The sequence below is a fragment of the Hippocampus bargibanti genome, linkage group LG04, assembly GCF_051943395.1.
Source record: "Hippocampus bargibanti isolate YZ-2025 linkage group LG04, ASM5194339v1, whole genome shotgun sequence".
NCBI lineage: Eukaryota > Metazoa > Chordata > Actinopteri > Syngnathiformes > Syngnathidae > Hippocampus > Hippocampus bargibanti.
In genome coordinates this window covers 5,100-32,960 of record NC_142737.1, presented here as the reverse complement: position 1 = coordinate 32,960, position 27,861 = coordinate 5,100, and the positions used below count along the sequence as shown (strand labels likewise).

Below are 27,861 nucleotides of genomic sequence, written 5' to 3'. Positions count from 1 at the left end.
TTGTTTTACTGTTCCCCCCAAAAATAAATAAAGACAGACGTAGGCGGGGGAGGGGGGGGGGGGGGGCTCAGATCGAGTTTGGAAAATGAGGCTAAAAAATGATTCCAGATGTGCCTCAAGCGGACCCCGAATTTGACTGACAGCTAAAATGTGAAGGATAGACGGGGGGTAATTTCAGGCAACATCCGGGTTCTTGATAGAACAACAAAGCATTCTCTGGACTCTCACATGGAAGATGTCCTGGAACTCAATTCAGACCATCATTTCTTTCTAGCTATCTGCCGAGATAGCTAGCTAGCAAGCATACAAATAAACAGATACCCACAAAATTGATGAAATAAATGGATAAACAAATCCAAAATAAATGGATGGAGCTATGGACAGCTATCAATCTAGCTAGCTAACCAGCTATCTATCCAGCTAGCTATTGCGTGTCTGTCTGTCTAGCTAGCAAACAAATAAACAGATACACACAGAATCGATTACATAAATCGACAAACAAACAAACAAAAACTGGATGGATTGATGGGTAGCTAGCTATCCATCTAGCTAGCTAACCAGATATCGACCCAGCTAGCTAACTAGCTCATGATCCAGCTATCTATCCAGCTAGCTATCGAGTACCTGTCTGTCTATCAAATCAATGTAATCAAAATTGATGAAATAAATGGATAAACAAATAAAAAATAAATGAATGTATAGATGGATAGCTAGCTAACAGCTATCTATCCAGCTATCCATCTAGCTATCTATCCAGCAGGCTATCTAGCTTGCGTGCTATCCATCTATCCATCCATGTATTTTTTATTTGTTGATCCATTGATTTAATCTGTTTATTTGTATTTCTTGATTGATATCTTTATTTTTCTTGCGATTCTGAATCTTGTGTGCTAAAAATGGCCACCATGTAGCTTTTTGGAAAAAAAAACCAAAAAAACGCTAATGGCTCGCGGATTGGATTCCATTCAGAAAATAGGATTTGATTGACAGGCGAGCGGCCCCGCCGCTGTTTGTGGAAAGGGAACGGAAGCCATGGCGAGAGCAATCAAGGCCAACTTCCAAGGGCCGCTTTGGCTCGTTTGCTTGGTGGCCGCCGTGGGCGCTTGTTTTCATTCCACGGCTTCCTTTTCCAAGCGCGGCAGCCGAGTGCGCGCAGGCCTGCTCGTATGCTCGCATGCTCGCTTGTCATGACACGAATGATTTCAATGTGATTCACACCAGGGAGGTTTTTTTCCTCTCTCTCTCCCCACCCGCTGGATGTTGGAGGGGCTCCGTAGGATGTGGTTACAAAGGCCCCGCTCGCAACCCCCTACCCAAGTCATGCCGCCCTCCACCCACACCTCCTTTTATGTCCCAGCTGCAAAAATAAAAAAGTTCCTCTTATGGAAACGCAATCATGCTGCTTACTCACATCAACAAGTCATTCATGTCGGCTTTTCATTAAAAAACACGCACGCACGCACACACACGTGTGTGTTCTGCGTATATACAGTGAGACCTCGGCTTAGGAACGCTTTAGCTCACAAACGTTTTGCTTTGCGAACATTACATTTGCGAGAATATCATCTTGGCAGACCAACGAGTCTTCGGCGGACCAACCGCGCTGAACACCAAACCGCACGGTCGAACAGCGCCACGGTGGCTGCCAGATTAGTTTTCCACACTTTCTTTGAGTGCAGACGTGGTTTGTTATCGAGCTCCACTCGATTTTTGCTATTATGGGAGCGAAAAAAGACCCCACCACAGGCTTGTGTTAAGCTGAAGAGAACACAAAAGAAAATGACGGTCGAGCAGAAGAAGGAGATCATCGAAAAACACCAACGGGGTGTGCCTTAGCGTCCCAGTACCAGTATGTTAAGTCGACCATTGCTACGTGTGGCTAAGGGTGTTTCCGTGTTGTCTAAGCAACGGTCTCAGGCAACAGAAGAGGTTGAAAAACTTCTGTTGATTTGGATGAACGAAAAGCAGCTCGCAGGGGACGGTGTGAGTGAGGGAATTACCGCCAAGAAAGCATGGCAATTTCATTCGGATATCATCAAGAGGCAACGACATCAACGACCATCACAAAGGTCAATAAAACCACTTTATTATACAATACAGTTTATTACTTTAATTACAATACAGTATCACATTTATTTTACATTAAAAAAGTCTATTTTGTGTCATTATAAGGCTTATTTAGTCAAAAATTGTGTTTTATGGGGACCTGGGAACGGATTATTGTCATTTTAATGGTTTCTTATGGGAAATAAATGTTTGGCAGACGCACTTTTCACCTTACACACAATTCTGGGAACCAATTAAGTTCATAAGATGAGGTATCACTGTATATACAGACATAAAGTTCGACAGCTAGCTAGTTAGCTAGATAGATAGATAGCTATGGATTGATAGCAAGCTATATAGATTGCTAGCTAGCTCGATCAATCTGACAGTTTCAGTTGGCAAGAGGAAATTTGGTTGAGGTGAAGGTTCCAGTTTCACCAAAATAAATAAATGAACAAATAACCTCTGCAAACAACGTCCAGAAAGACAAAAGGAAGATAGCTATTTACGTTCATCAGATGCACACATTTTTTTAATAAGCCGTGCTCGAAAAGACATGGAAAGTCAGCCATTTTGGTTTTCAGTGGCCATTTTAGGGTCCTCCAAAAAAATCGTCAAGAAAACTAGCGCTACATCATCTAAAAGCCGAATATCGGACCAACAGCATGAATGACTTGTATGCTCGGCTGGACAGCAAGGAAGGTGAGACTGATCTTTACAGGCTGGCGAGACAAAGCTGGTAAGGACCTGCAGCAGGTTTGGTTTGTGACGTGCGACAGAAGGGTTTCAGCTAGGATGAAAGGAAAAGTGTATAAGACAGTGGTGAGACCAACCATGATGTTTGGAATGGAGACAGTGCCACCGAAGAAAAGACAGGAAGCAGAGCTGGAGGTAGCAGAGCTGAAGATGTTGAGCTTTTCTTTGGGAGTGACCAGGTTGGATAGGATCAGGAATGAGTACATTAGAGGGACAACTCAGATTAGAGGCTTTGGAGAGAAAGTCAGACTGAGATGGTTTGGACACGTCCAGAGGAGAGAGAGTGACTATATCGGGAGAAGGATGCTGAGCCTTCAACTGCCAGGCAGGAGACGGAGAGGAAGACCCAAGAGGAGCTTTATGGATGTGGTCAAAGAGGACATGAAGGTAGCTGGTGTGAGAGAAGAGGATGCACAAAACCGGGATAGATGGAGGACATTGATTCGCTGTGGCCACCCCTGAGGGGAAAAGCCCAAAGGAAAAGAAGAAGAAGAGCATGAGTGGCCCTTGTACAAGCCCCAAAGTGAAAACAGCTGGAGCGCTGAATGTGGACCTTGTCGGGGTGTGGCCAAGCACAGCCACCAATGGATGAGGGAGTCTTGCACTTGAGCCGTTGCCACTAAAGTCACTTTGATGGTCACGCTTTCAAACCAAAACATTGCCGTCGTGCAGTCTCGGGACGTAAACACCCGCATATGCACGGCACACATGGCTTCCACTCCTTCTTCTTCGTTTTGAAAGCAGGCCGTGGAAGCCTTCCAGCGCGCCACGGAGGATCTCAATTCGGAAAAGCATCCTTGGCGCCGAGTTGCGAAGGAAAGGGGGGGCTGCCATCTTGCCGCCGAGTTGCAAAGGAGTGCTGGGGAAAGCGGCTGCCATCTGGGAGGACGTGAGCCGGACGAACTCACAGGGCAAGCCGGGACGAGAGGACGCAAGCCACATCCCCTTTACAGGTCAATAGATCGGCAAAGCTACGCCGAGCACTGCGCGCTTTGGCTTGAGATTAGCATGAATTTAGCATCCTTGGTGTCTAGCATGAGGGGACGGATTAAAAAAAGACAAATAAATAAGACGGGGGAAAAAAAGGTTGAGGAACCTATCATGGGAAAAACACATGGGGCCCGTTCTGGGATGCTAGCTTAGCACCTAGCGCATTCTAATGGTGCGCTTGGGCGTTTGCGCCGTTGGGGTCGCGGAAGTCCACTTTCCCCCAGTTGATCTGCACAATGTCACATATTTGCATTAAAATCGGAGGGGGGGGTGGGGGTGGGGGGGGGGGGGGGCGTGCAAAGCTCAACTTCCTGATCACGTCCACACTCGTTGTTTCTCAACCAGTGACATATCAGCTTCTGAGCCGCTTAGCAATGAAATGCTCATGAAACAACAATAACGGGGCATGGTTTGATTCCTCATAACAAGCAAAACATTAAGTGTATTTATGACTCCAGCAAATGTTGTAAAAACGGGCAAAGTTCACTTTGAGGGCAACGACAAAATGGCCGACGTTGAATCTTGCACCCAATTCTTGTGGTTGATGTTTCCATTGCGTGCTGAAGAAAAGCAGCGACTTATCTGACATGGGAGGTTCCGCACAAAGAAAAAAAGCCCCCCCGCCCACGTCCGCTCCGAGACCATAACACAATGGCGTCCATCATAACAGCGTGTCAAAGTCAAATCTGGCCCGCCACATCATTTTCTTGGGCCCGCGCAGGCAAATCCAACTTGTCTCAACCAAATGTTCACATTTGCGGATGTCAACCACAAGAAAGTCATTCTTTTTTGACTCGACATATGTGGAGGGAAGTAAACATTCTCATGGCTTTCCCAAATTGATCACGGAGGAAAAAAGACTTTGCCGCCCTTTGACCTCCATGAAAGCGATGGAATTTCTGTAGCTTTCCATCAGCGCGCGGCGGAAGCACGCCATCCGTTTGGTGTTTCGCCATCAAACGCCAAACCAAAAATCCAAAGATTGGTGGCTGGTCTTGAAATGCAACGGAAGGTGGTCAAAGGTCGCGGCTGGAATGTCCGTCAAGCTGATGAAGCCTTGTGGCAATCGATTGCAATGAGCTCAACTGCCGCAAGGGCACAATGGCGCTTCCTCTCTTCAGGAAGCATCCACGTTTTTCCCAAAATTGTTTTTGTCAGCATCATTTTTTGTTTGCAATCAAAAAGCATGTGTGCGTCGAAATGAAAAGCAGATGCCGGGACTCTTAAACAGCTTACGACGGGACCCCCGTTTCAATGCTAGCCGCCGCGTGGGAGCTAATGAGGTCACGGCGGCAAATTGAAGACATCAAAGTATTTCCTGCTGGTCAATTTGCTGTCAGCCGTTTTTTTTTTTTTTTTTTGCAGCCCATCGTGACAAAAATGTGAGCTATGAAACGAGAGCTGCTCCTGGTTCAACTTTCATCGAGAACAAAGAAAAGCGGACTCGTCATTTCACTAGAATAGCAAGGTATGTTGTAGCTTTTTTCATGTTTTTTTTTTACAGTATGAAGGAAACATTCATTTCCAAACATTAATTTCCCATAAGAAACCATCAAAATGAGAATAGTCCATTCCCAGGTGCCCATGAAACATCATTTCCTCCTAAATAAGCCTTAAAACCACACAAAATAGACCTTATTTTATGTTGAATAAATGTGCTATTGGATTGTCATGAAAGAAATAAACTGTACTGTATAATAACATTGTTTTGTTGACCTTTGTGGTGGTTGTCGATGTCATTGCCTCTTGATGATATTCGAGTGAAGTTGCCGTGCTTTCTCGGCGATAATACCCTCACTCACACTGTCCCCTGCTAGCCCCTGCTAGTTTTCATTCATCCAAATCAACAGAAGTTTTTCAACCTCTTCTATTGGATTGGATTGGATTGGATATGCCTTTATTAGTCTCACAGTGGAGAAATTGACATTTCACAGCAGCAATTGCCTGAGACCATTGCTTAGACAACACCAGAAACACCCTTAGCCACACGTAGCAATGGTCGACTTAGCGTACTGGTACTGGGAAGCTAAGTGACACAAACGCACACCACATTGGTCTTTTTCGATGATCTCCTTCTTCTGCTCGACCTTCATTTTCTTTTGTGTCCTTTTCTACTTAACATGTTTCGCCGACTACTTCCGCCTTCGTCAGAGTGCCGAAACATGTCAGGTATTTGAACACCTACACTGTTTGTAAGTAAAGAATCTGCTTAACATTAGATTAGATTAGATCACTTTGCTGCTGTGAAATGTAAATTTCTCCACTGTGAGACTAATAAAGGCAAATCCAATCCAATCCAATCCAATACCAAGTAGACAGGATGAACTTAGTACAAGGACAAACAAATGAATGAATAACTAGTTTTCAAATCTGAAGTCAAAAAGAATGATTGTTATTGTGGTGTACATGAGACGATTTGAAAGTTTGGTTCAGACTTCAGCTAGCATCATCAGAATCATCTTTATTGCCAAGTATGTAGAACACGCAAGGAAGAACATGCTGCACTAGTATCATAAAAAAAAAAACACGGTACTTAGCACGCTTGATTGGCTTTGGCGGGCCGAATAAAATGACATGGTGGGCCAGATTTGGCCCCCGGGCCTTGACTTGAACACCTGTGCTCTATGGTCACCAGGTTAACATTAGTGTTGGGCATATACCAAAACAGCTATCGTTAAAAAAATACAATAAAAAAAAAGGAATAACTTCACAGATTTGGTCAGGATACTCCCAATTTTGACCACAAACTGGCGAAACAAAAAAAAAAAAAACATTTTTATACTCATTGAATGTATAAATACACAATGAAAACTTTTTTTGTGTTTTATTGACACTTTTGTCAAGCTCACGTGAATTCAACACGCACCAGACAGTCGCGAGTACGAAAATCTTGCGATATATGATTTCACACAGATAAAATGGCGGCAACTGATATGATCCCCAATGAACTACTTTGACAACATTCAACTTGAATTGTCCTCAAGAATAATCGATGATGTACGATTAGATTGTAGCCAATACGGTATGTTCTATTTGTCAAGTTAATCATGATCAATTCCGTGCGTGCGCGTGCGTGTGATAGTGATGTGTCGTTCGCGAACGAGCCGGATCTTTGAAGTAAACATAGAGAGCCGCTCCTAACACAGAGCCAGAAATAGGAGCCGACCTTTTTTGTCCTCTATTCCCCGCCCCCGGTCTTCGGTCAAAGCCGCACGTGATTGATCAGGATCCGTGGTAGAGGTGGGAGGGGATAATTACAGACACACGCAGCAGTGAGGTGGGGGGAGGGGGTTAAGGTAGACAGGTGGACACATGCTTTGACATTATGCAATATTGTGCATATTAAGCACATTAGTGGCAGCTGATCATCAGACCAGAGTAACCAGAGGGAAAGTGAAAGTCCATGGATGCTCTCTGTGCACATATAAATCAAGCCATATCAATAAAAATATTCAATATAGTGTGATAATTTTTTTATAATTAATTTCAGCAACAACAAAAACAAACTGAGGAGACATTTTGGAGCCAAATCTTTTTAGTAAGCCGAGCCAAAAGAACCGGCTCTCTGAAAAGAGCCGGAATTTACCTCACAAGTGTGTGAGACTGACTTTGACTTCCGCCCCATTCCCGGCATCGAGGAACTTCCGGTCTTAAACAAACCCTGACGGGCCCAACGCGAATGGCGACACCGCCATCTGGTGGCCGTTAGCAAGAGTGCAAGCAAACCACGTTGACGAACCCCTCTGACTGTGACGTCGCTGCTCTTGTACAAAGCAGCGAGGTGACGGTTCCGCTCAGACGCCGGTGGGCGGCATTCGAATTTGATTTCAATTTGATTTACGAGACAAATGTCAGGTCCAAGTTGATTTTTTTTCGAGAGGTGCGAAAGGCAGCACCGCTGAGCCCCCCCAACCTGTTGGTCACATCCCTGCCTTGACAACTCAGACAAGAATCAATTCCAAGACAGGAAATTCAATCAAAAACAGACGAACCATGGCGACCGAAACCATCACGGAGATTTTGGACACGGACAAGTTGTTTCTAGCACAAATACGATATTTGGAGGAGCAACTGGAGAAGTAAGAACATTCCTAGACAAAGCTCGCTTGTGGGGCTCCTCACAACCCTTTTGCTTCCTTTTTTTGCGAGGCAGGAGGTGTTTTTATTGATCTAGCTATATCTAGCTAGCTGTCTACCTCGTTAGCACTTTATTTGCTAAATGATTGGATTGGATTTGCCTTTATTAGTCTCGCAGTGGAGACATTGACATTTCACAGCAGCAAAGTGATGAAAGGAATGAAAGTAGGAAAAACAAATTACATGAGCTGCTGGAAAGGAAGTCAAAAGAACAAAAAAAAAAACAACAACAAAAAAATTCTATAAGCTATCTGGCTGGCTCGCTAGCTATCTATTAGCTAGCTAGCTTTCTATCTATTTGAGTTACAGTATTCCGGCTTGAGTGAACGCTAGCACATTATTTGCAATCTATTTGCTATTAGCTAGCTATCTGGCTGGCTCGCTAGCTATCCACCTAGCTATCTATTAGGTATCTGGCTGTCTAGCTGGCTCTCTAGTTAACTTTTTAACTATTTTGCTGTCTACCTAGCGAGCACTGTATTTTCTAGCCATTTGCTATTAGTTATCTGGCTGGCTCGCTAGCTATCTATTAGCTAGATGCCTGGCCGGCTAGGTAGTTATTAGCTATCTGTTAGCTATCTACTAGCTAGATGTAAAAAAAAAAAAAAATGTATCCTGTGATCTTGAGAATTTTGAAAGGCGCTTATAAATGAAATGGATTATTATTATTATTTGTGTGAATGAAGCATTGTAGCTTCTACTTGGGCTTGAACAACTGTTAAATGGAGATCAGAAACGTAGAATAAGCATTTGGTCGTTAGCGTGCAGCGTTGACGTGTTGTGTTCTCCTAGTTGCCAGAATAAATGTGAAGAGCTGGAGAACCAGGTCCAGGACCTGCTGTACGAGCAGCGGGTGCTCCGCAAAGATAAGGCGGACGTGACCCGCTACCTGAAGCGCTCGCTGAATGCCAAGGACAAGAAGGTGGAGATGCTGATGGAGCAGGTGGAGAGCCAGCAGGAAGCGGCGGAGCATCAGAAGGAGATCATGGAGCAGCTGGAGGCCACGCTGGCGCAGCTGGAGGCGCACATCCAGAAACTCAACGGAGAAATCAGCACGCAAGGTCAGAACTCGATGAGACGGATCTCCGGACTTTGCGGTCTGGTCCATGTGACACATGGCGTTTCTTGCCACCTTCTGGTCAGCCGGCAAGCTGGAGGCTCAAGCCGGGCAGCTGGTGGCCCTGGAGGAGAAGCTGCTCAAGCAGAAGCAGGACCAGGAGGCCGCCGTCCGACGCCTCAAGGAGGAAGCCGAGCGAGACAAGACCAAGTAAAGCTTCCTTCCTTCCTTCCTTCCTTCCTTCCTTCCTTCCTTCCTTCCTTCCTTCCTTCCTTCCTTCCTTCCTTCCTTCCTTCCTTCCTTCCTTCCTTCCTTCCTTCCTTCCTCCCTCCCTCCCTCCCTCCCTCCCTCCCTCCCTGCCTGCCTGCCTGCCTGCCTGGGGGGCTAAGTGAACCTTGTTGTCCCGGCAGCATGATTGCCGAGACCATGAGGAACATGGAGGTGGTGTTTGAGGACAAGATGAGCAAGGTGCTTCAGCAGGAGCGGGAGCAGAACAGCGAGAAGATGCATCAGTTGCAAAACATGCTGGGAGAAAACATGACCCTGTGGCAGGAGAAGGATGTGATGCAGAAGCGAGAACTGGAGCTCTACTGCGAGGTCAGCCGCCTCCAGGAGGAGCTTGTCAAGAAGCCCAGACGCAAGCTCATCCGCAGGAAGGTCAGGACATACACGTGCACATGTTTACCCAGACCCGTGGCGACTCTTGTCCTGTGCCCGTATGTAACCGCGGGTGCCAGGGAACCATTCAGAGTCTTGTGAAAGTGCCGTAAAGTTTGGAGGTTTGGCGAACGCTAGTGATCTTGAGCGAATCGTGGTCTTTAGACCAAAAAACTTTGCCGCTTCTCTTTGGACTTCAATCATTTCTTTAGGCAAGAACCTTCTATCGGGACTACGATGTTCTCTGAACTAAATTCTTGGCTGGTGACTCGTGAATTCACCCACCTCTACAACCTTCTCCCGATAAGAATCTATTCCCTGTGACTAAAGGGAACCGAAAGCGTCTATTTGGATTGGAATCTATGCGTGGCGTGAAAACCTATCATGACCAAAACCTTTTCCTCGGACTGAAAGCTTCTCTGGTCACCAGTACTTTCTTTCAAGACTAGAATATTCTCTAGAGACTCCAGCGCCTTGTTTGGTTTCAGATCAGTGTGGTTCTTAACCTGGGTTCGATCGAACCCACGGGGTTCGGTGAGTCGGTCTCAGGGGTTCGGTGGATCCTCCGCCACAGAGGTCCAGCCCTCAGTCGAGTTTGCAATTAGTAGGCACAGTCATTGGAAGAAGGGTTCGGTGAATGAGCATATGAAACTGGTGGGGTTTCGTGTCTCCAACAAGATAAAGAACCACTGTTCCTTGGGATAAGAACTTTCTCTCGGATCCTTGTCCGTTAACCAGTTCTTTCTCTTGAGACTAAAAGCTTCACTTGGCACGACAACCTTCTGTCGAGACTAGAGGTTTTGCCTTGGTGAGGAGACTCTTCTTGAGACTGAAATTGTCGCTTTGGAGTGCAGACTTCCCAAGGGATGAGGGTGTTGTTGTTTTTAGGACTCACCGCTTCTCTTGCGAGTAGATCCGTGATGACAATTTTCTACTGGGACTAGACCAGGGGTGGGCAAACTTTTTGACTCGCGGGCCGCATTGGGTTCTAAAATTTGACAGAGGGGCCGGGCCAGGAGCATTTGGAGGGAGTGTTTGGGCCGGAAATACTCCGAACAAGTTATGTCCATAATTTATAAAATCACTTCAAATGACTTCGACTGAGCGTATTTTACAAAGATTCCACAGCATATAGCTATAGTTTACGTTTTAAGACTTGCGCTGAATATATGAAGTCTTGTTTTCGAGTTGATGACGATCCCCATGTGACGTCACGTTTGGACCGCCCTGACCGAGAAAGCGACATACAATGCATTTTGGGTACTTTGTTTAGTCTGAAAACTTCGTGTTAATCCGTGTTGATGGCGAAATTAGAAGGAAAACACATAAATAATGCCATGGTGAATCGTTGTGTGTTGCACCAAGACAACTATTTGATATTCCATCTTCTGCTTTTTCTGGGTGCTACATTGCTGTCATTGACGGCTCGAATTGATATGGGAGGACTCCTAGAATCAATTGCAAACATTTATGCTTTCCTCTTCAGAAGAACAAGAACAAGAAAACATCTTCTCCGAATCTGAAGCCATTGTTTTGATTCTCGAGCAACCTTCTGAAACTGGCCATTTCCGGATTCATTTTGAAGTCATTTTTATTGGTGTTTTTCATTTACCTAAAAATATCAGCCTGCCTGATTTGGGTATTTTAGATGCTATAAAACGTTTTTCTGATGTCAGTGGGAAACAAAAACAAAAAATGGTGCCGGTTGTCCTTTAAATGTAGTATGTACAAACCTCATAGCACAGTAAAAACACTACAACCCAATTTATTAACTGTCTTTCAAATGTGAAAAATATCCCTGATCAGTTAATAAATTTGTCTCAAGGAATAGGCAAGATATGGCATTTACAGACTATTTCGCAGATACTTGGAGGAGGAAATGGAAATAGATTAAAATAACATGCACTGTGATTTATCAAGATTGCGTCTGTTTTTAAGTTTCCATCGAAGGGGCAAAGAAATCAACATTTATTGAAAAATGGAATCACTTTCAACATTCAAAACATATTATTACACAACGAAATATTCAAGCTCAATAATACCTACTTGTGTTAAATTCCGCCAAATCATAGATGGTTTGTCCTGACCGCGCGCTCAACAAACTCCTCACTGACGCTCTCGCCTTCACGCGCTAACAAAACACGTGTACCGTCGCCGAGCACACAAACATAGCCTACCTGCAGTTGAAATTTGCATACTCGGCTCAGCAGCCAATCAGAAGCCTGCTTCTTTCTTCCGGACTTTCGCAAGCGTTACAAAGTCGTGCAATTGCATGTCATTTTCCAAAATAGATGCACAGAACCTCAAACTAGAAGAAAGATTCAAAAGAAGCTAACAACATATGTGACGCTACAAAACGTAAATTTACATTAAACCGTGACTGTAAAGTGTACGTGACACTTATGAAAGGGGCTTAGTGGCTCGTAGGAATCAATGCAAACGTTGCATTGTGCACCACAATGACAATCGACTACTGTAGCAAAATTTACAGCCATGCGCATTTGCCGTAAATTAAGCAAGGTAGCATTTGTAGTTGGTGCATTCTTGATTTAAAAAAAAACTTTATACTTTGTGACAATGTTTCTTAATCGGATTGGTCTCTTTTTGTTTAAGTTGGGAAAAATGGGGCAGGCAACTTTTCAGTTATCTGCCCTGTTGTTCGCTAGCTTTTTGTCATGAGTTTTAGACACTGTTTGTACTATAATTTGGGCAAGTTCGGCGGGCCGGATTGAAAAGCCTAACGGGCCGTATGTGGCCCGCGGGCCGTAGTTTGCCCATGCCTGGACTAGACCATTCTCTTAGGACTGACAGCCTCTTGGGACTAGACCTTTCTTGCTGAACTTCAACCATAGCTGGGGACCAGAACTTTCACTCTGGACTGGACTTTCTCAGTTTGAGAATCTTTTGAAACCATCTCCCGTGGGGTTCATACTTTCTTGACTCGAGACTTGAACCTTCTATCAGGGCACGATCCACCTGCCTCGGAACTGAAAACTATTGCTTGTTTGTTTTGCCCATTTGTGTGGGTATCCTTGCTCATGTCATGTTGTTCTTCTTCTCCACAGTGATCAATCAGCTCGTACGTTCTTCTGAAGTCTTAAAATGAAGCCTGAAACCTTCCAGAAGAACTCCTATACCCAAAGGACCAGGAATTGTGACGACGCCCCCTGAAACCACCAGCGATACGCTGCCTGGAAAGGGCCTCACACGTGTTTTCTCACTGTCCTTCAGGTCCTCTGAGTCGCCGTCCCTGACAAACGACAAAACTGTCCTGAAACGAACTCATAAACTGCCATGGAAATACGACATAATCTATGATAAAAGCACAGAAACTGTCAAAATACAGGACCTCATCCAAACTACTAAACTATCATGCAGTATACATTTGAAAAAAAACAAAGAACAGAGACAATACAAAAGCAAACAATAGAAATTGTCACGTTCACAACAGACGCTACGTCACCACACGTAACGAGAAAACAACATGGCAGCCAATAACAATGTGTCACAAGCTCGACAAACTACACGATACTATGTTAAAATGAGTTGACCAAGTATGTCACAACATGACCCGACGTAAAATAAGATGACAAATATGCTCTAGCACAAAACGACACTATGGACGGACCACATTGATGCAGTCTACCCAATGATAGATCTGCCATAGATTGCACCACTTGGCTTGAATATCGTCCGACAAAATCGGGTGCCGCAACACTAATTCCCTGACTGGTCAGCTAACACACCAAAAACCAATGACCAAGGACTCGGACAGCCCCCGTTCATGGACAACAACCGATCGGACGTTTCAGAAGGCAACCTGGGAGGCTCAGATGAACCGCGCCAAGCACCAATCAGCGGTGGTGCTCCCTGAAATTCAACATCCTGACGTGACATCCCTGTTTGACTGTGGAGAATCACAAGTATTTCCTCCACAAACGGAACGTCCGTTGGTTTTTTCCCTCTTTTACACTCTTGCGCACGGACTCTGGTTTCACAACACGGTTGCTAACTGGAAACACATGTCAACGCACCGCTTGCTGAGAGACCTTTTGAACTTGATATGTGAAAATGTTTCTGTGGAAGGTGTTTTGGTGTAAGGTATGTTCCATAAAAATATGGAAAGAGGTCTCTTTTTGAGCATTAGATAACGGAAAAAAACCAGGTCACATGATCAGTTCTTTAGCGCAGGGGTCGGCAATGTCACTCGTATGGTTGATGATGCAGCGGGTATGTTTGATCTGGGAAAGACAGCAGTTTTTTTGGTGCAATACGGACTTCACCCTGGTTGAGACCTTTGCCCTGTTTCCGCCTCTGGAAAGGGGAGGACGGAAAAGGACTGGATAGCAGGGGGCGGGAGGGGGGTCGCCTTGCTTGCACCACAAAATCAACGCCGACAACACTTGTGCCGTTAAGATGGAGTTATATCTGGATCTTCGCTCGCAACCGTGCCGCTCCCTGTTCATGTTCGCCAAGGTGAACACCATCCCTTTTGATTTCAAGTCGATAGACCTGGCCAAAGGTATGAATACGCAGACGCGCTCACGTTGATCGCGCCAGTAAGCGGCCATTCTTGTTTTTGCATCCAAGGGGAGCAGTACGGCGAAGAGTTTGTCAAGATCAGCCCGGTACGAAAAGTTCCGGTCATGAAGGACGGTGACTTTGTCCTGACGGAGAGGTAAAAGCAACCTCTGGAATAGGAACCCGTTTTATCTGTTTGAAAGGTACTGGAAAGGAATGGGGGCGGTGGGATGATACAGCAAGAAGGGGGGGGGGGGGGGGAAGCACTAGGCAGTGTGAAGATTAACAGCCAACATTTGACCTTTCACACCGCTCTAAGGGCAGCGTGAAAGATATCGACAATATGGGGACAATGATTCATAGAATTACCAGAAGGTTAACCATGGTTACTGCGTGAATGGGAGGACTGGAAAGACAGGAAAGCACTGGCTTAAAAGGTGCGTGTAAAAGTGCACAGGGGTAGTATCACAGAAACACTCGTGTGAAAAGGGAGAGCATAGGCTGAAACTTCAAGTGAGAATACAGTGATACCTCAGCTTACGAACATTTACGCAAATGAACTGTTCGCCATATGAACATTAAATTCCCGAGATTATAATCTTGGCATACCAACTAGGTTTTGGCGGACGAACCAAACCACACGGTCAAACAGCTCCGCAGTGGCTGGCGGACTAGTTTTCCACAGCCCCTCTGAGTGCAGACATGGTTTGTTATCGAGTGGGGTACTTTTGCTATTATGGGAGCAAGACCCCACCACGGGCTAGTGTTAAGACAATGAGGACACAAATGAAAATGACGGTTGAGCAGAAGATCATCGAAAAACACCGAGGTGTGCGTTTGTGTGACTTAGCTGTCCCAGTACCAGTACGCTAAGTCGACCATTGCTACGTGTGGCTAAGGGTGTTTCTGTGTTGTCTAAGCAACGGTCTCAGGCAACACAAGAGGTTGAAAAACTTCTGTTGATTTGGATGAATGAAAATCAGCCAGCACGGGACAGTGTGAGTGAGGGTACTATCGCCCAGAAAGCACGGAAACTTCACTCGGATATCATCAAGAGGCAACGACATCAACTACCATCACAAAGGTCAATAGAATGACTTTATGATACAGTACAGTTTATTTCTTTCATTACAATCCAATAGCATATTTGTGATACATAAAATAAGGTATATTTTGTGTAGTTTTCAGGCTTAATAGAAAACAATGTTTTATGCAGAATTGGGAACGCATTATTCTCGTTTTAATGGTTTCTTATGGGAAATAAATGTTTAAACTTTTTGCCTTAGACACACTTTCTGGGAACCAATTAAGTTGGTAAGCTCAGGTATCACTCGATTAACGAATAACGTCGGACCCCTTCGCGCCGTCCTGAAAATTTTGTGAAAGGTACCAAATGGAGAGACAAACATTCAAATGGAATGATGGGAATGCTAATTGTAGATAACCTCAACGTGCTGTGCCAACAGTCACCAGCCGACAACACCCTTTCAGACCGGCCTGAAAAGCTGCGTCAAACCACATTGGCGCCTTTCACACAGCAATTTGTTCCGGAATCGCTGAAACAGAATTTGCGGCGGTGACTTCTCATTTACATTCTGAGTCACCGCCGCACTACCGCCGCTAACCACCGCTAACCGCCTCGGGCCTCAATGGTCCGATCGAGAAGTATGAAACTAGCTAAGGTTGCTTTTTCCAGCGTGGCCATCCTTCAGTACCTGGCCGAGAAGCACGCATCCCGCCTTGCCGACCACTGGTATCCGGCTGATCTGCAGCAGCGGGCACGGGTCAATGAGTATTTGTCCTGGCAGCAGATGAACATGCGATTACACGGTGCTAAAGTTTTCCAGTTGAAGGTAGAGCGCCACCATGACCACTCTTTTGGGTCTGGTCATGTTCTGTCATTCATATCAATAAAGATGTAGGCACAGCAAGAAAAATATGGAGGCAGGTCACCATGAAGCCGCATGGAAATTCTTGTTAGCGTAGTTAGCATGTTTTCTAGTTTTGATCGCTATGTACTTTGTAGACTCGTTAGTGACCGAGTTTGGTAGCTAACACAAAAAAAAAAATCTTATTAATGTGATTGCTTAGCTATTGACGTCACTTCGCTCGATGGCAAACGAATTACCAGTCCAGGTAACATCCGAGTTACCACCACCCATACTTATGACCACGACCACTAGACCCGTTTTTTTTTTTTCATTTATTTTTTTAAATTCTACGCTAATCACCGCAACACGCAAGCAGCCGGCAACACTTACTACAATTTTGGTCAGCCAGCATGTCATACACTCGCACAGAAATCTACTGCGTAAGTAGTTATACAGTGCAGATACCGTCTCCTGTCGTACTATACTCTGCTTTTTTCCAAGCGTGTGTGTCGGGCGACCTTTTCTGGCCGTTAGCAGGGAGGGCGATTTTTCAACAGCGTGCATGCGTAGGAAAGCGTGCATATTTGGGTCAGCAGAAAGCATGTTTGCCACCACATAACCATGGCTCCAAAGAGAAAATCCACTCCATTCAGGTAGTTATACTGTGATAGAAAACAATATGAAATATAAAGTGATAAAAACGACACTAAAAGGTAAGTATAACATTTATAAATGAACTGTACAGTAAACAGTTTTGTATACATTACAGGTACAGTTATACAGTCATAAAAATCGATAGTATGAAATATAAAATGATAAAGATGACACTAAAAGTTATGACATTTATAAATGAACTGTAAACAGTTTGGTATCTCATAGTATTCAATAGAAAACGTTGCTTAAAAAAAAACAAATTGACATGGTATACTATCCTGTCGTGTTAACGTCACGTCGGCCATTTGGAATGGATTTCAACTCCCGACCGTTTGACTTCGGACCGTTTTATGGGAACGAAACCCGGTCGTAACTCTGATGTTACCTGTAGTTAGTTGCTCAATTAGCGGGTGAAGTATGTCGTTATTTCTTTACCCAAGTCAGAAGGGCAGCTGGTTTGCTTAATTATATTTATTTTGTTGTTAAATTATTATAGGTAAGTGCCGGCCAATCTACAATCATGCATAATGTGTCTGCTAAATAACAAACTAGCAACAGTTATTCACGGTAATTGCGACCTTGCACAAGAGAAATAAACGCACCCACAATCGTGTGTGTGTGTGTGTGTGTGTGTGTGTGTGTGTGTGTGTGTGTGTGTGTGTGTGTGTGTGTGTGTGTGTGTGTGTGTGTGTGTGTGTGTGTGTGTGTGTGTGTGTGTGTGTGTGTGTGTGTGTGTGTGCGCGCGTGTGTGCGTGTGCGTGTGCTAGCACATGTACCCGCTAGTGATGGGCCAGGAGCCACCCGCGGAAAAGTTGTCGTGGGCTGTGGAGGAACTGAGGCAGACTGTGGACGTGCTGGAGAAGTATTTCCTGGGTGAAAACTCCTTCCTGTGTGGAACCTCCATCTCATTGGCTGACCTGGTAGCCGTGGACATCAACTACCATCACAAAGGTCAATAGAATGACTTTATGATACAGTACAGTTTATTTCTTTCATTACAATCCAATAGCATATTTGTGATACATAAAATAAGGTATATTTTGTGTAGTTTTCAGGCTTAATAGAAAACAATGTTTTATGCAGAATTGGGAACGCATTATTCTCGTTTTAATGGTTTCTTATGGGAAATAAATGTTTAAACTTTTTGCCTTAGACACACTTTCTGGGAACCAATTAAGTTGGTAAGCTCAGGTATCACTCGATTAACGAATAACGTCGGACCCCTTCGCGCCGTCCTGAAAATTTTGTGAAAGGTACCAAATGGAGAGACAAACATTCAAATGGAATGATGGGAATGCTAATTGTAGATAACCTCAACGTGCTGTGCCAACAGTCACCAGCCGACAACACCCTTTCAGACCGGCCTGAAAAGCTGCGTCAAACCACATTGGCGCCTTTCACACAGCAATTTGTTCCGGAATCGCTGAAACAGAATTTGCGGCGGTGACTTCTCATTTACATTCTGAGTCACCGCCGCACTACCGCCGCTAACCACCGCTAACCGCCTCGGGCCTCAATGGTCCGATCGAGAAGTATGAAACTAGCTAAGGTTGCCTTTTCCAGCGTGGCCATCCTTCAGTACCTGGCCGAGAAGCACGCATCCCGCCTTGCCGACCACTGGTATCCGGCTGATCTGCAGCAGCGGGCACGGGTCAATGAGTATTTGTCCTGGCAGCAGATGAACATGCGATTACACGGTGCTAAAGTTTTCCAGTTGAAGGTAGAGCGCCACCATGACCACTCTTTTGGGTCTGGTCATGTTCTGTCATTCATATCAATAAAGATGTAGGCACAGCAAGAAAAATATGGAGGCAGGTCACCATGAAGCCGCATGGAAATTCTTGTTAGCGTAGTTAGCATGTTTTCTAGTTTTGATCGCTATGTACTTTGTAGACTCGTTAGTGACCGAGTTTGGTAGCTAACACACAAAAAAAAATCTTATTAATGTGATTGCTTAGCTATTGACGTCACTTCGCTCGATGGCAAACGAATTACCAGTCCAGGTAACATCCGAGTTACCACCACCCATACTTATGACCACGACCACTAGACCCGTTTTTTTTTTTCATTTATTTTTTTAAATTCTACGCTAATCACCGCAACACGCAAGCAGCCGGCAACACTTACTACAATTTTGGTCAGCCAGCATGTCATACACTCGCACAGAAATCTACTGCGTAAGTAGTTATACAGTGCAGATACCGTCTCCTGTCGTACTATACTCTGCTTTTTTACAAGCGTGTGTGTCGGGCGACCTTTTCTGGCCGTTAGCAGGGAGGGCGATTTTTCAACAGCGTGCATGCGTAGGAAAGCGTGCATATTTGGGTCAGCAGAAAGCATGTTTGCCACCACATAACCATGGCTCCAAAGAGAAAATCCACTCCATTCAGGTAGTTATACTGTGATAGAAAACAATATGAAATATAAAGTGATAAAAACGACACTAAAAGGTAAGTATAACATTTATAAATGAACTGTACAGTAAACAGTTTTGTATACATTACAGGTACAGTTATACAGTCATAAAAATCGATAGTATGAAATATAAAATGATAAAGATGACATTAAAAGTTATGACATTTATAAATGAACTGTAAACAGTTTGGTATCTCATAGTATTCAATAGAAAACGTTGCTTAAAAAACAACAAATTGACATGGTATACTATCCTGTCGTGTTAACGTCACGTCGGCCATTTGGAATGGATTTCAACTCCCGACCGTTTGACTTCGGACCGTTTTATGGGAACAAAACCCGGTCGTAACTCTGATGTTACCTGTAGTTAGTTGCTCAATTAGCGGCTGAAGTATGTCGTTATTTCTTTACCCAAGTCAGAAGGGCAGCTGGTTTGCTTAATTATATTTATTTTGTTGTTAAATTATTATAGGTAAGTGCCGGCCAATCTACAATCATGCATAATGTGTCTGCTAAATAACAAACTAGCAACAGTTATTCACGGTAATTGCGACCTTGCACAAGAGAAATAAACGCACCCACAATCGTGTGTGTGTGTGTGTGTGTGTGTGTGTGTGTGTGTGTGTGTGTGTGTGTGTGTGTGTGTGTGTGTGTGTGTGTGTGTGTGTGTGTGCGCGCGTGTGTGCGTGTGCGTGTGCTAGCACATGTACCCGCTAGTGATGGGCCAGGAGCCACCCGCGGAAAAGTTGTCGTGGGCTGTGGAGGAACTGAGGCAGACTGTGGACGTGCTGGAGAAGTATTTCCTGGGTGAAAACTCCTTCCTGTGTGGAACCTCCATCTCATTGGCTGACCTGGTAGCCGTGGCTGAAATCATGCAGGTGACGCTCGTATAAGAATACATTACATTTTAAGCGCCTTTCAAAGCTCTGAAGGACACTATACAGTCACAGACAAGCATCGGTACGATAATAAATAAAATACAATCACAAATAGAACAATAAATAAAATACAATTATAAATAGAAACAAGAGATAAATGCAATTTTAAATAGGTGGGTTTTGAAGGTGGGAAGAGAATTCATGTTACGAATGTTGGGGGGAAGTGAGGGGGGGCACACAGAGGCGGTGGCAGGAAGAGGATCTGAGGGAACGAGAGGGAATAGAAATTTGAAGAAGGTCAGATAGGTATGGGGCGGGGGGGGGGGGGGGGGGGGGGGGGGGGCAAGGTTATGGATCGCGCCAAATGGAGAAAGAAGAATTTTAAAGTTGATTCTATATTTGAGCGGGAGCCTGTGGAGCTCTTGGAGGACGGGGGTGATGTGGTGAAAGGATGAGGTTCTGGTGATGATCCGGCCTGAAGAATTCTGGAAGTTTGTGCAGAAGTTTCTGAGGGACACCAAAGAGAAGTGAATTGCAATCATCAATCCGGAAGGTGACAAGACTCATGAACGAGGATAGCAGTGGTGTGAGGAGTGAGAGACGAGCGAAGACGATTGATATTGCATAGGTGGAAGTACGCAGACCGGGTTAAGTTATTTTTATGGGACTGGAAAGATAGTGTGCTGGCAAGGATGACACCTAAGCAAAAGACCTGATGTGAGGGAGAAACGGTGCAATTGTCAATAGTGAGAGAGAAACTGTTAGCTTTGCTCAAGGTTTATTTGGTACCAACGACAAGAATTTCTTGAGGAAGTTATGGGTAAACCAGGATTTAATTTCAGAGAGGCAGAGTGAAAGGGAAGAAGGTGGAAGAGAGGTGTCGGGTTTGCTGGAGAGATAGAGCTGGGTGTCATCAGGAAAGCGATGAAATTACATACCAAAGTTGCAGAGAATATTGCCAAGGGGAAGAAGGTCGGTGATAAAGAGGAGCGGTCCCAGGACAGCCTTGGGGCACACCAGAAGATACAGGAGAGGACTGTGAAGTGAAGTTGTTAATTTGGATGAACTGAGAGCGGCCAGAGAGATAAGAATGGAACCAGCGTAGGGGCGTGTCGGTGATCCCGATGGAGGAAAGGAGGCTGGGATGAGAAATGGTGTCCAAAGCTGCAGTGAGGTCAAGAAGGATGACGAGGGTGGGGAGTAAACCGGCGTCAGCTGCCAAATGAAGATCATTCGTGACTTTTAAGAGAGCTGATTCGGTACTGTGGAGGGGGCGGAAACCAGATTGGATTGCTTCGTAGAGATCATTCTGGGAGAGGTGAGAGTGTAGCTGAGAGTACACAACTTTTTTCTCGGATTTTGCAAATAAAAGGACGGTGAGAAATGGGGCCAAGGTTCTTGAAGTCATTGGGGTTAGATCCAGGCTTTTTAAGAATTGATTTTGAGGGGGAAAGGGAAGATTCCAGAGGACAGCCAGGAGTGAATAATGGCTGAAATGAATAGAAGGAGAGATGGCAAACAGGATTTGACCAGAACTGTCGGGAGGGGATCTCATTGACAGGAAGAATTCTTGGATTTAGTTATGAGCTTCGGAATTGTAGAGGGATGAGGGAGATCTAAAGAAGATAAGAGATGAGAGGAGGTAGGAGGGTTGGGGAAGGGCAGGGGAGAGGTACAGAGGAGCCAAGATGCGGCTGGATTTGGTTGACTTTTTCACAAAAGAATAGAAGGAGAGAATTGCAGGTGTCAGAGAAATAAAAGTCTTTGTAGTGAAGGAACGACATAGCTGGCTTGCTAACTAGCCCAAAGATTATCTACCTTGGGATCCAACAACAAGCTACATATGTGACATGTTAACACTTTAACTCAACGAATAACACTTATTGGCGAGCTGAACAAACGTGCTAACTAACTGGCTAGCTCATTGACTTCATGTACAAATTACATAACTAAAAATGTATCTGGCTCGCGACTTAACTAGGTGACTCGGCAACTTGCTTAACTACTTTAGCAAGAATAAGGCTGCAATAACTTTCTAAGTAGCTAACAATGTTTCCAGTGGAAGATCAGCACGGTATGGAAAGTTTCGGTCATTAAGGATGGCAACTTTGTCCTGACGGAAGGGACTACGTGGTTAACCAGCTAGCTAACTCGTTGAAAGATTATCGAGCTTGGTTTCGTTTGGCCATTTGCATACTCTGCACGGCAGCCAATCAGAAGCCCGTTTTGTGCTTCGGACTAGACCAGGGCTGGGCAAACTTTTTGACTCGCAGGCCGCAATGGGTTCTAAAATTTGACAGAGGGGCCGGGCCAGAACATTTGGAGGGAGTGTTTGGGCCGGCTATACTAAAGCATAGATTAAAATAACATATGCATTGTGATTTATCAAAATTGCGTCTGTTTTTAATAAGTTTCAATCGAAGATGCAAAGTAAAAGAAATCAACATTTATTGAAAAACGGAATTGCTTTCAACATTCAAAACATATTATTACACAATGAAATATTCATGCTCAATAATACCTACTTGTGTTAAATTCCGCCAAATCATGGATGGATTGTCCTGACCGCGCGCTCTACAAACTCTCCACGGACACCCTCGCTCGCCTTCACCCGCAAACCGTACACGTGTACCGTCGCCGAGCACACAGACATAGGCTACCTGCAGTTGAAATTTGCATACTCGGCACGGCATTCAATCAGAAGCCGGCTTCTTTCTTCCGGACTTTCGCAAGCGTTATAAGATTGTGCATTTGCATATCGTTTTCCAAAATAGATGCACAGAACCTCAGCCCAGAAGAAATATTCAAAAGAAGCTAACAACATATGTGGCGCTACAAAACCTAAATTTACATTAAACCGTGACTGTAAAGTGTACGTGAGAGTTATGAAAGGGGCTTAGTGGCTTGTAGCAAGCATTGTGTACTATGATGACAAATGAGTACTGCAGAAAAATCTACAGCCATGGACATTTACCGTAAATTAAGCAAGGTAGCATTTGTGGTAGGTACATCCTTAATTCAAAAAACTTTATACTTTGTGACAATGTTTTTTTTTATTGTGATTAGTCGTCTTATTGTGTTTCAAGTTGTGAAAAATGGGGCAGGCAAGTTTTCAGAGTTGTCTGCCCTGTTGTCCACTAACTTTTTGTCATGAGTTTCAGACACTGTTTTTACTATAATTTGGACAAGTTCGGCGGGGCGGATTAAAAAGCCTAACAGGCCGTATGTGGCCCGCGGGCCGTAGTTTGCCCATTCTGGACTAGACCGTGACTGAAAAGTGTACTTGAACGTTTTGAAAGCCGCTTAGAAAGAGGAGGCCACGTGGCTTGTAGCGGTTGGCTTGTAGCGTTTGCTTTAGTCAATAAAACAAACGTTTGATTTGAAAAAAAAAAAAAAAACGTTTACCATATTTTTCGGATTATAAATTGCAGTTTTTTTCATAGTTTGGTCGGGGTGCGACTTATACATCGGAGCGACTTATATATGCTTTTTTTTATGACTGTATATCATTTCACATGTTATTTTCACATTAAACCGCAAGAGCGCGCTCTAGGCCTGTGCTGCTATTGTGAGCGCAGAGACAGTAACCTACACATTTCTATAACAGGTGTTACAGGGAAATCTGTCGTCCCAGCGGTCGCGGTTTCTGGAGGGTCAGATTTTTCTGTAACACCTGTTATTTATAAACACAACTGAGAAGGGCTGAATAAAAATGGCACCGCAAAGAAAGTCATATTCTGCAGCTTACAAGTTGCAGATAGTGAAATATGCAGCCGAAAACGGCAATCGAGCAGCAGAAAGAAAGTTTGGAGTGAGCGAAAAACTTGTAAGGGACTGGCGAAAAGCAGAGGTTACGCTTACTGAAATGAAGAAAACAAAAAAAGCTAATCGCGGGCAAAAAGCTAGGTGGCCGCAGTTGGAGGAACGAGTTCACGCATGGGTGCTTGAACAACGTGCTGCTGGGAGAGGTTTGTCAACGGTGCAGTTGCGTCTCCACGCCCAGGTCGTTGCCAAGGAGATGAATATAAACGGCTTTGCAGGAGGACCTTCTTGGTGTTACCGCTTCATGCAACGCAAACGCCTCTCTAACTTGTTAGCATGTTCTTTGTGCTAGAGTTATCTGAATAACTCTTGTAAAAGACTGTTCTGGGTTACCAAAAAGGCGGTTTGTCCAACGGAGTTGCGTAGAGCGCAACTTAGCAGGTTTTTTTTTGACGACGATACTAGTGCAGCGTGTTCTACCGGAAACAAATTCCTTGTGTGTTCTACATACTTGGCAATAAAGATGATTCTGATTCTGATTCTGAGAGCTGCGGTGTTATGTTGGAAAAAAAAGAAGTGAAACGGAGCCTGATGTTCTCTATTTTATTTTAATTTCATTCATTTATTTTCAATTGCTTTTCTAGATGACATGTATGTTGTTTGGTGTTGGATTTTATCAAATACATTTTCCCCAAAAATGCGACTTATGCTCCAGTGCGACCTATATATATTTTTTTCTTTTTAATTATGCATTTTTTGGCTGGTGCGACCTATAATCCGGAGCGATTTATAGTCGAAAAATACAGTAGTTTTTTTTTCTTGAAGAAGTTGTGGGCAACCCGGGCAGAGACATTTTGAAAGTTGTACGCCTGACGTAAAAGTGATAAGTCCCGGGCTTCCGGGCAGACGTTATTTCAAACACTGCTTATAGGCTAGCTGACTAACTAACTAGCTAGCTAGCTAATGGACTGTAAAGTGTCCTTGAAGACAGGGCCGGCTCGACCCAATTTGGTGCCCTCGGCGAGATTACATCTCGGCGCCCCCAATACAATTAAATGCAATTCATACAATTCAAGGGCGGCGCCCCTCCAGCAGATGGCGCCCTAGGCGACCGCCTATATCGCCTATGCCAAGAGCCGGCCCTGCTTGAAGATTTGAAAGGCGCTAATAAATCAAATGTATTATTATTATGATTATGACAAATTAGACAAGTAAAAAATGTCAACGTCAAGCTAGAGACTTAACAGGGTGACTACACAACTTGTTAACAAACTTTCGTAAGAATGGGGCTGCATAACTTGCTAAATAGTTAACGAGGTGTCCAGCGGAAACACATTTTTTGCGTTCCTTTTTTTGTCATTGTTATCATCATGATGATGATTTTCTATTTTGTGTTGTGTTTAGCCTGTGAGCAGCGGCGTGGACGTGTTCTCAGGGCGTCCCGAGCTGTCTGCGTGGCTGGAGCGTGTGAAGAAGGAGGTTGGCCTTGCACTCTTCCACGAGGCCAATGCGGCCATCATGAAGAGTGGCGGCGTTGCTCACGGGCTGCGTGAGCGACAACTGCCCCAAATCTACAAGGACACATTCAAGAAAAAGTTTGCCTGAATGGAACTCAATCAAATACCAAAACAACAAACGCCATTTTTCAAAGCGTTACCATTTTGGCTATGCGCTAAAGCTTCAGCTATCTGTCTCACTGTCCATCTATCTGTGCACACACGGACGCACGCACACACACATATACACACACATGTATGTATGTATGTATGTATGTATGTATGTATGTATGTATGTATGTATGTATGTATTTACGTATGTATGTATTTATGTATGTATTTACGTATGTATGTATGTACGTATGTACGTACCTTGAGAGTTTTGAACGGCGCTTGGAGTTCAAACGTATTATTATAAGGCCATGACGTTCACAACGCCATGAAAAGTCTTCGTCTTCTTCTTTTCCTTTCGGCTTTTCCCGTCAAGGGGTCGCCACAGCGAATCAGTGACCTCCATCTTGAGACGTTTGATCCGCATGTTTGTTTTGGCCAAACTTTTAGGTCCCTCCCGCATGCACGTGTTGCCCTCCAGTGGACACGCGGCGGAGTTGTATCCTGTCATCAAAAAGCAGGGCCCATGCAAAGTCATCTGAACACGCTCCGATTGGCAGGCCTGTCGAACGTCATTTTTTTGGCGCCGTCATCAACGGCGGCGTGTGTTCGCTGCGTATTTTCAGATGACGTCTACCTTTCACGTGTTTTTCCCTTTTTCTCTTGAAATGTGTTTTTGCTACTGCACCGTCGATTGCTGTTACGCGGGCTCTGGCGTTCTTCCTGTCATGTGACGTCAACGCGGATACGCTTGACAAATTCAAGTTCAAATTTGTTGTCATAAATGTCTGCGCTATGCGCCCCATGTTCTGGTGTGATTCGGCGTGCTCATTAAACCCAAGCCTGAATGTACTCGCACCTGCCGGCCGATGCGTGACCATGGCGGAGCCCACAAAATGATGACATGGGGCGTTGTCCGCCGTTCACTTGATATTGGATGATCGTATCAAAGCAACGACATTCCTATTGACTGGCCTGTCCTTGAACGATGCCCCACTTGTCTTTTTCAAGGCGTTTGTGCTTGTTCACTGTGGATTTCTGCGCTTCACGGGCTCACCAAACAAGGCCGTGTGGGCCCACAGCAGCCACATTAAAAGCATTGAACCATTTCCTTGGCACCTGCTAATGGTCTTATTTTAATATTCACCCTTGTCTTAATCCTTGATAAAATGATGCTTAGTTTTGCCATTTCATTTTTATGTGCATTTAACATTGAAGTCCAATTTCCATTACATTTTATCAAAATTGTTATTTAAAGTAATTTTGGCAGCGACGGCAGAGTTTTTACAAAACATTTTTGTCCCCCTTGGTATTATTTTTAATATGTAAATTTTATGGTGCATTGTTGCTATTATAGTATGCTCAATCCTGAATATTTAGGTCAAAATTTATGATTTAGGGCTCTTGAACAATAAAAGGGTCAAGGTTCTTTATTATTAAATTCATAATTAAACTTCTTTTAGAATGAACAAAACATCATATTGCAGTCATATTAAGATGAGTTCTAACTATACGGCCAGTTGTCACGTTGTGGTTGGTGACCAATGGGTGACGCCGTCTGCATCTGCACAGGTGGAGGTCGTTTCAATCAGTGGCAGACCAACCAGAACGTTGTCAGGTTGTGGTTGGCGACCAATGGATGACGCCGTCGGCCCCGCTTGCAGCTGGATAGGTGGAGGTCGTTTCAATCAGTGGCAGTTAAAAGGATTCCAACCATTTGGCGTTGGCTCATTGGGCTTGCTTCCCCCTGTCAGGTATGGTTCATCTTGCATGCAGATTTGTACGCTTCTTTTTGGATGACTTTGATGATTTGTGATTTTCTTGGGACGTCAAACCAAAGTAAGTCCCATCTGGTTATATGCTTTGAAAGTAGTTATCACTGGTTCGGTGAGCGTGTCAAAGCACTGCGTTTCCTATTGGCGGGCCATTTCCCTAAGTCTCAAGGCGGCGCATTTACATTGTCAGATGACGCGATGATGTTCTAATGTCTCTTTGTTTCATGTTTTAATCATTTGTCTTTTTCAATGCGTTTTGCTTTTTTGGGGTTTCATTGAGATTGGCTGAAAGATGTCGAAAACGTGGCTGATGCTTCTTTGCTCTGGCATTGCCGGTTTCCTGCATGGGGACGTCAAATGTAACTCCCCTGTTATTTTTCTCTTCGCTTTTAAATTAGTTTTTGAAACGTGTGTGTGTGTTAGTTAGTTACCAGGCCATCTGTGCATTGGAGTACAGCACCCTCTCCACAGCCATTTCTCCGATGCGTGTGCATGCCTCACATCGGTTTAACTCAAGTGAACTATTTTGGGAATAGTGCAAGTTTCCTTTTATTTAAGACAGGAAAAACTGTCCCGGCTCATTGATCATGGCTGCATGGTGATTATGACTTTTTGCAGCAAAAATAATCGAGTGGTTAAAAAAAACGTCATAACCCAAGCTGGGTTGATTCAGTCTTTCACTTTCAGCTCATTGCAATGTGGCTTCCACTGGTGGAAAGGCCACACCATTGCATC

At 44.4% G+C, this 27,861-nt stretch overlaps 2 protein-coding genes across 4 annotated transcripts; both read left to right on the top strand.

Annotated features, from left to right (window-relative positions):
• The first annotated feature begins 1,980 nt into the window (after nt 1–1,980).
• Nucleotides 1,981–13,771, top strand: LOC148898558 (uncharacterized). 3 transcript variants are annotated; one of them, XM_088993261.1, is made up of 7 exons: nt 1,981–2,069; nt 3,547–3,755; nt 5,158–5,260; nt 8,722–8,990; nt 9,073–9,196; nt 9,397–9,643; nt 12,709–13,771. In XM_088993261.1, the coding sequence occupies exons 4-7, from the start codon at nt 8,858–8,860 to the stop codon at nt 12,709–12,711; spliced, it is 507 nt and encodes a 168-aa protein (XP_088849387.1). In that variant the 5' UTR covers nt 1,981–2,069; nt 3,547–3,755; nt 5,158–5,260; nt 8,722–8,857; the 3' UTR covers nt 12,712–13,771. The 3 variants fall into 3 exon arrangements, with proteins under 3 accessions (XP_088849387.1, XP_088849388.1, XP_088849386.1); XM_088993262.1 differs by lacking the exons at nt 1,981–2,069; nt 3,547–3,755; XM_088993260.1 differs by lacking the exons at nt 1,981–2,069; nt 3,547–3,755; nt 5,158–5,260 and adding an exon at nt 7,559–7,871.
• A 235-nt stretch (nt 13,772–14,006) lies between these two features.
• On the top strand, nt 14,007–26,158 carry gstt1a (glutathione S-transferase theta 1a). Its single transcript, XM_088993264.1, has 5 exons — nt 14,007–14,165; nt 14,234–14,321; nt 15,861–16,017; nt 19,806–19,982; nt 25,149–26,158. Exons 1-5 carry the CDS (start codon nt 14,060–14,062, stop codon nt 25,347–25,349), a joined length of 729 nt encoding a protein of 242 aa, XP_088849390.1. The 5' UTR covers nt 14,007–14,059; the 3' UTR covers nt 25,350–26,158.
• The last annotated feature ends 1,703 nt before the right edge of the window (nt 26,159–27,861 follow it).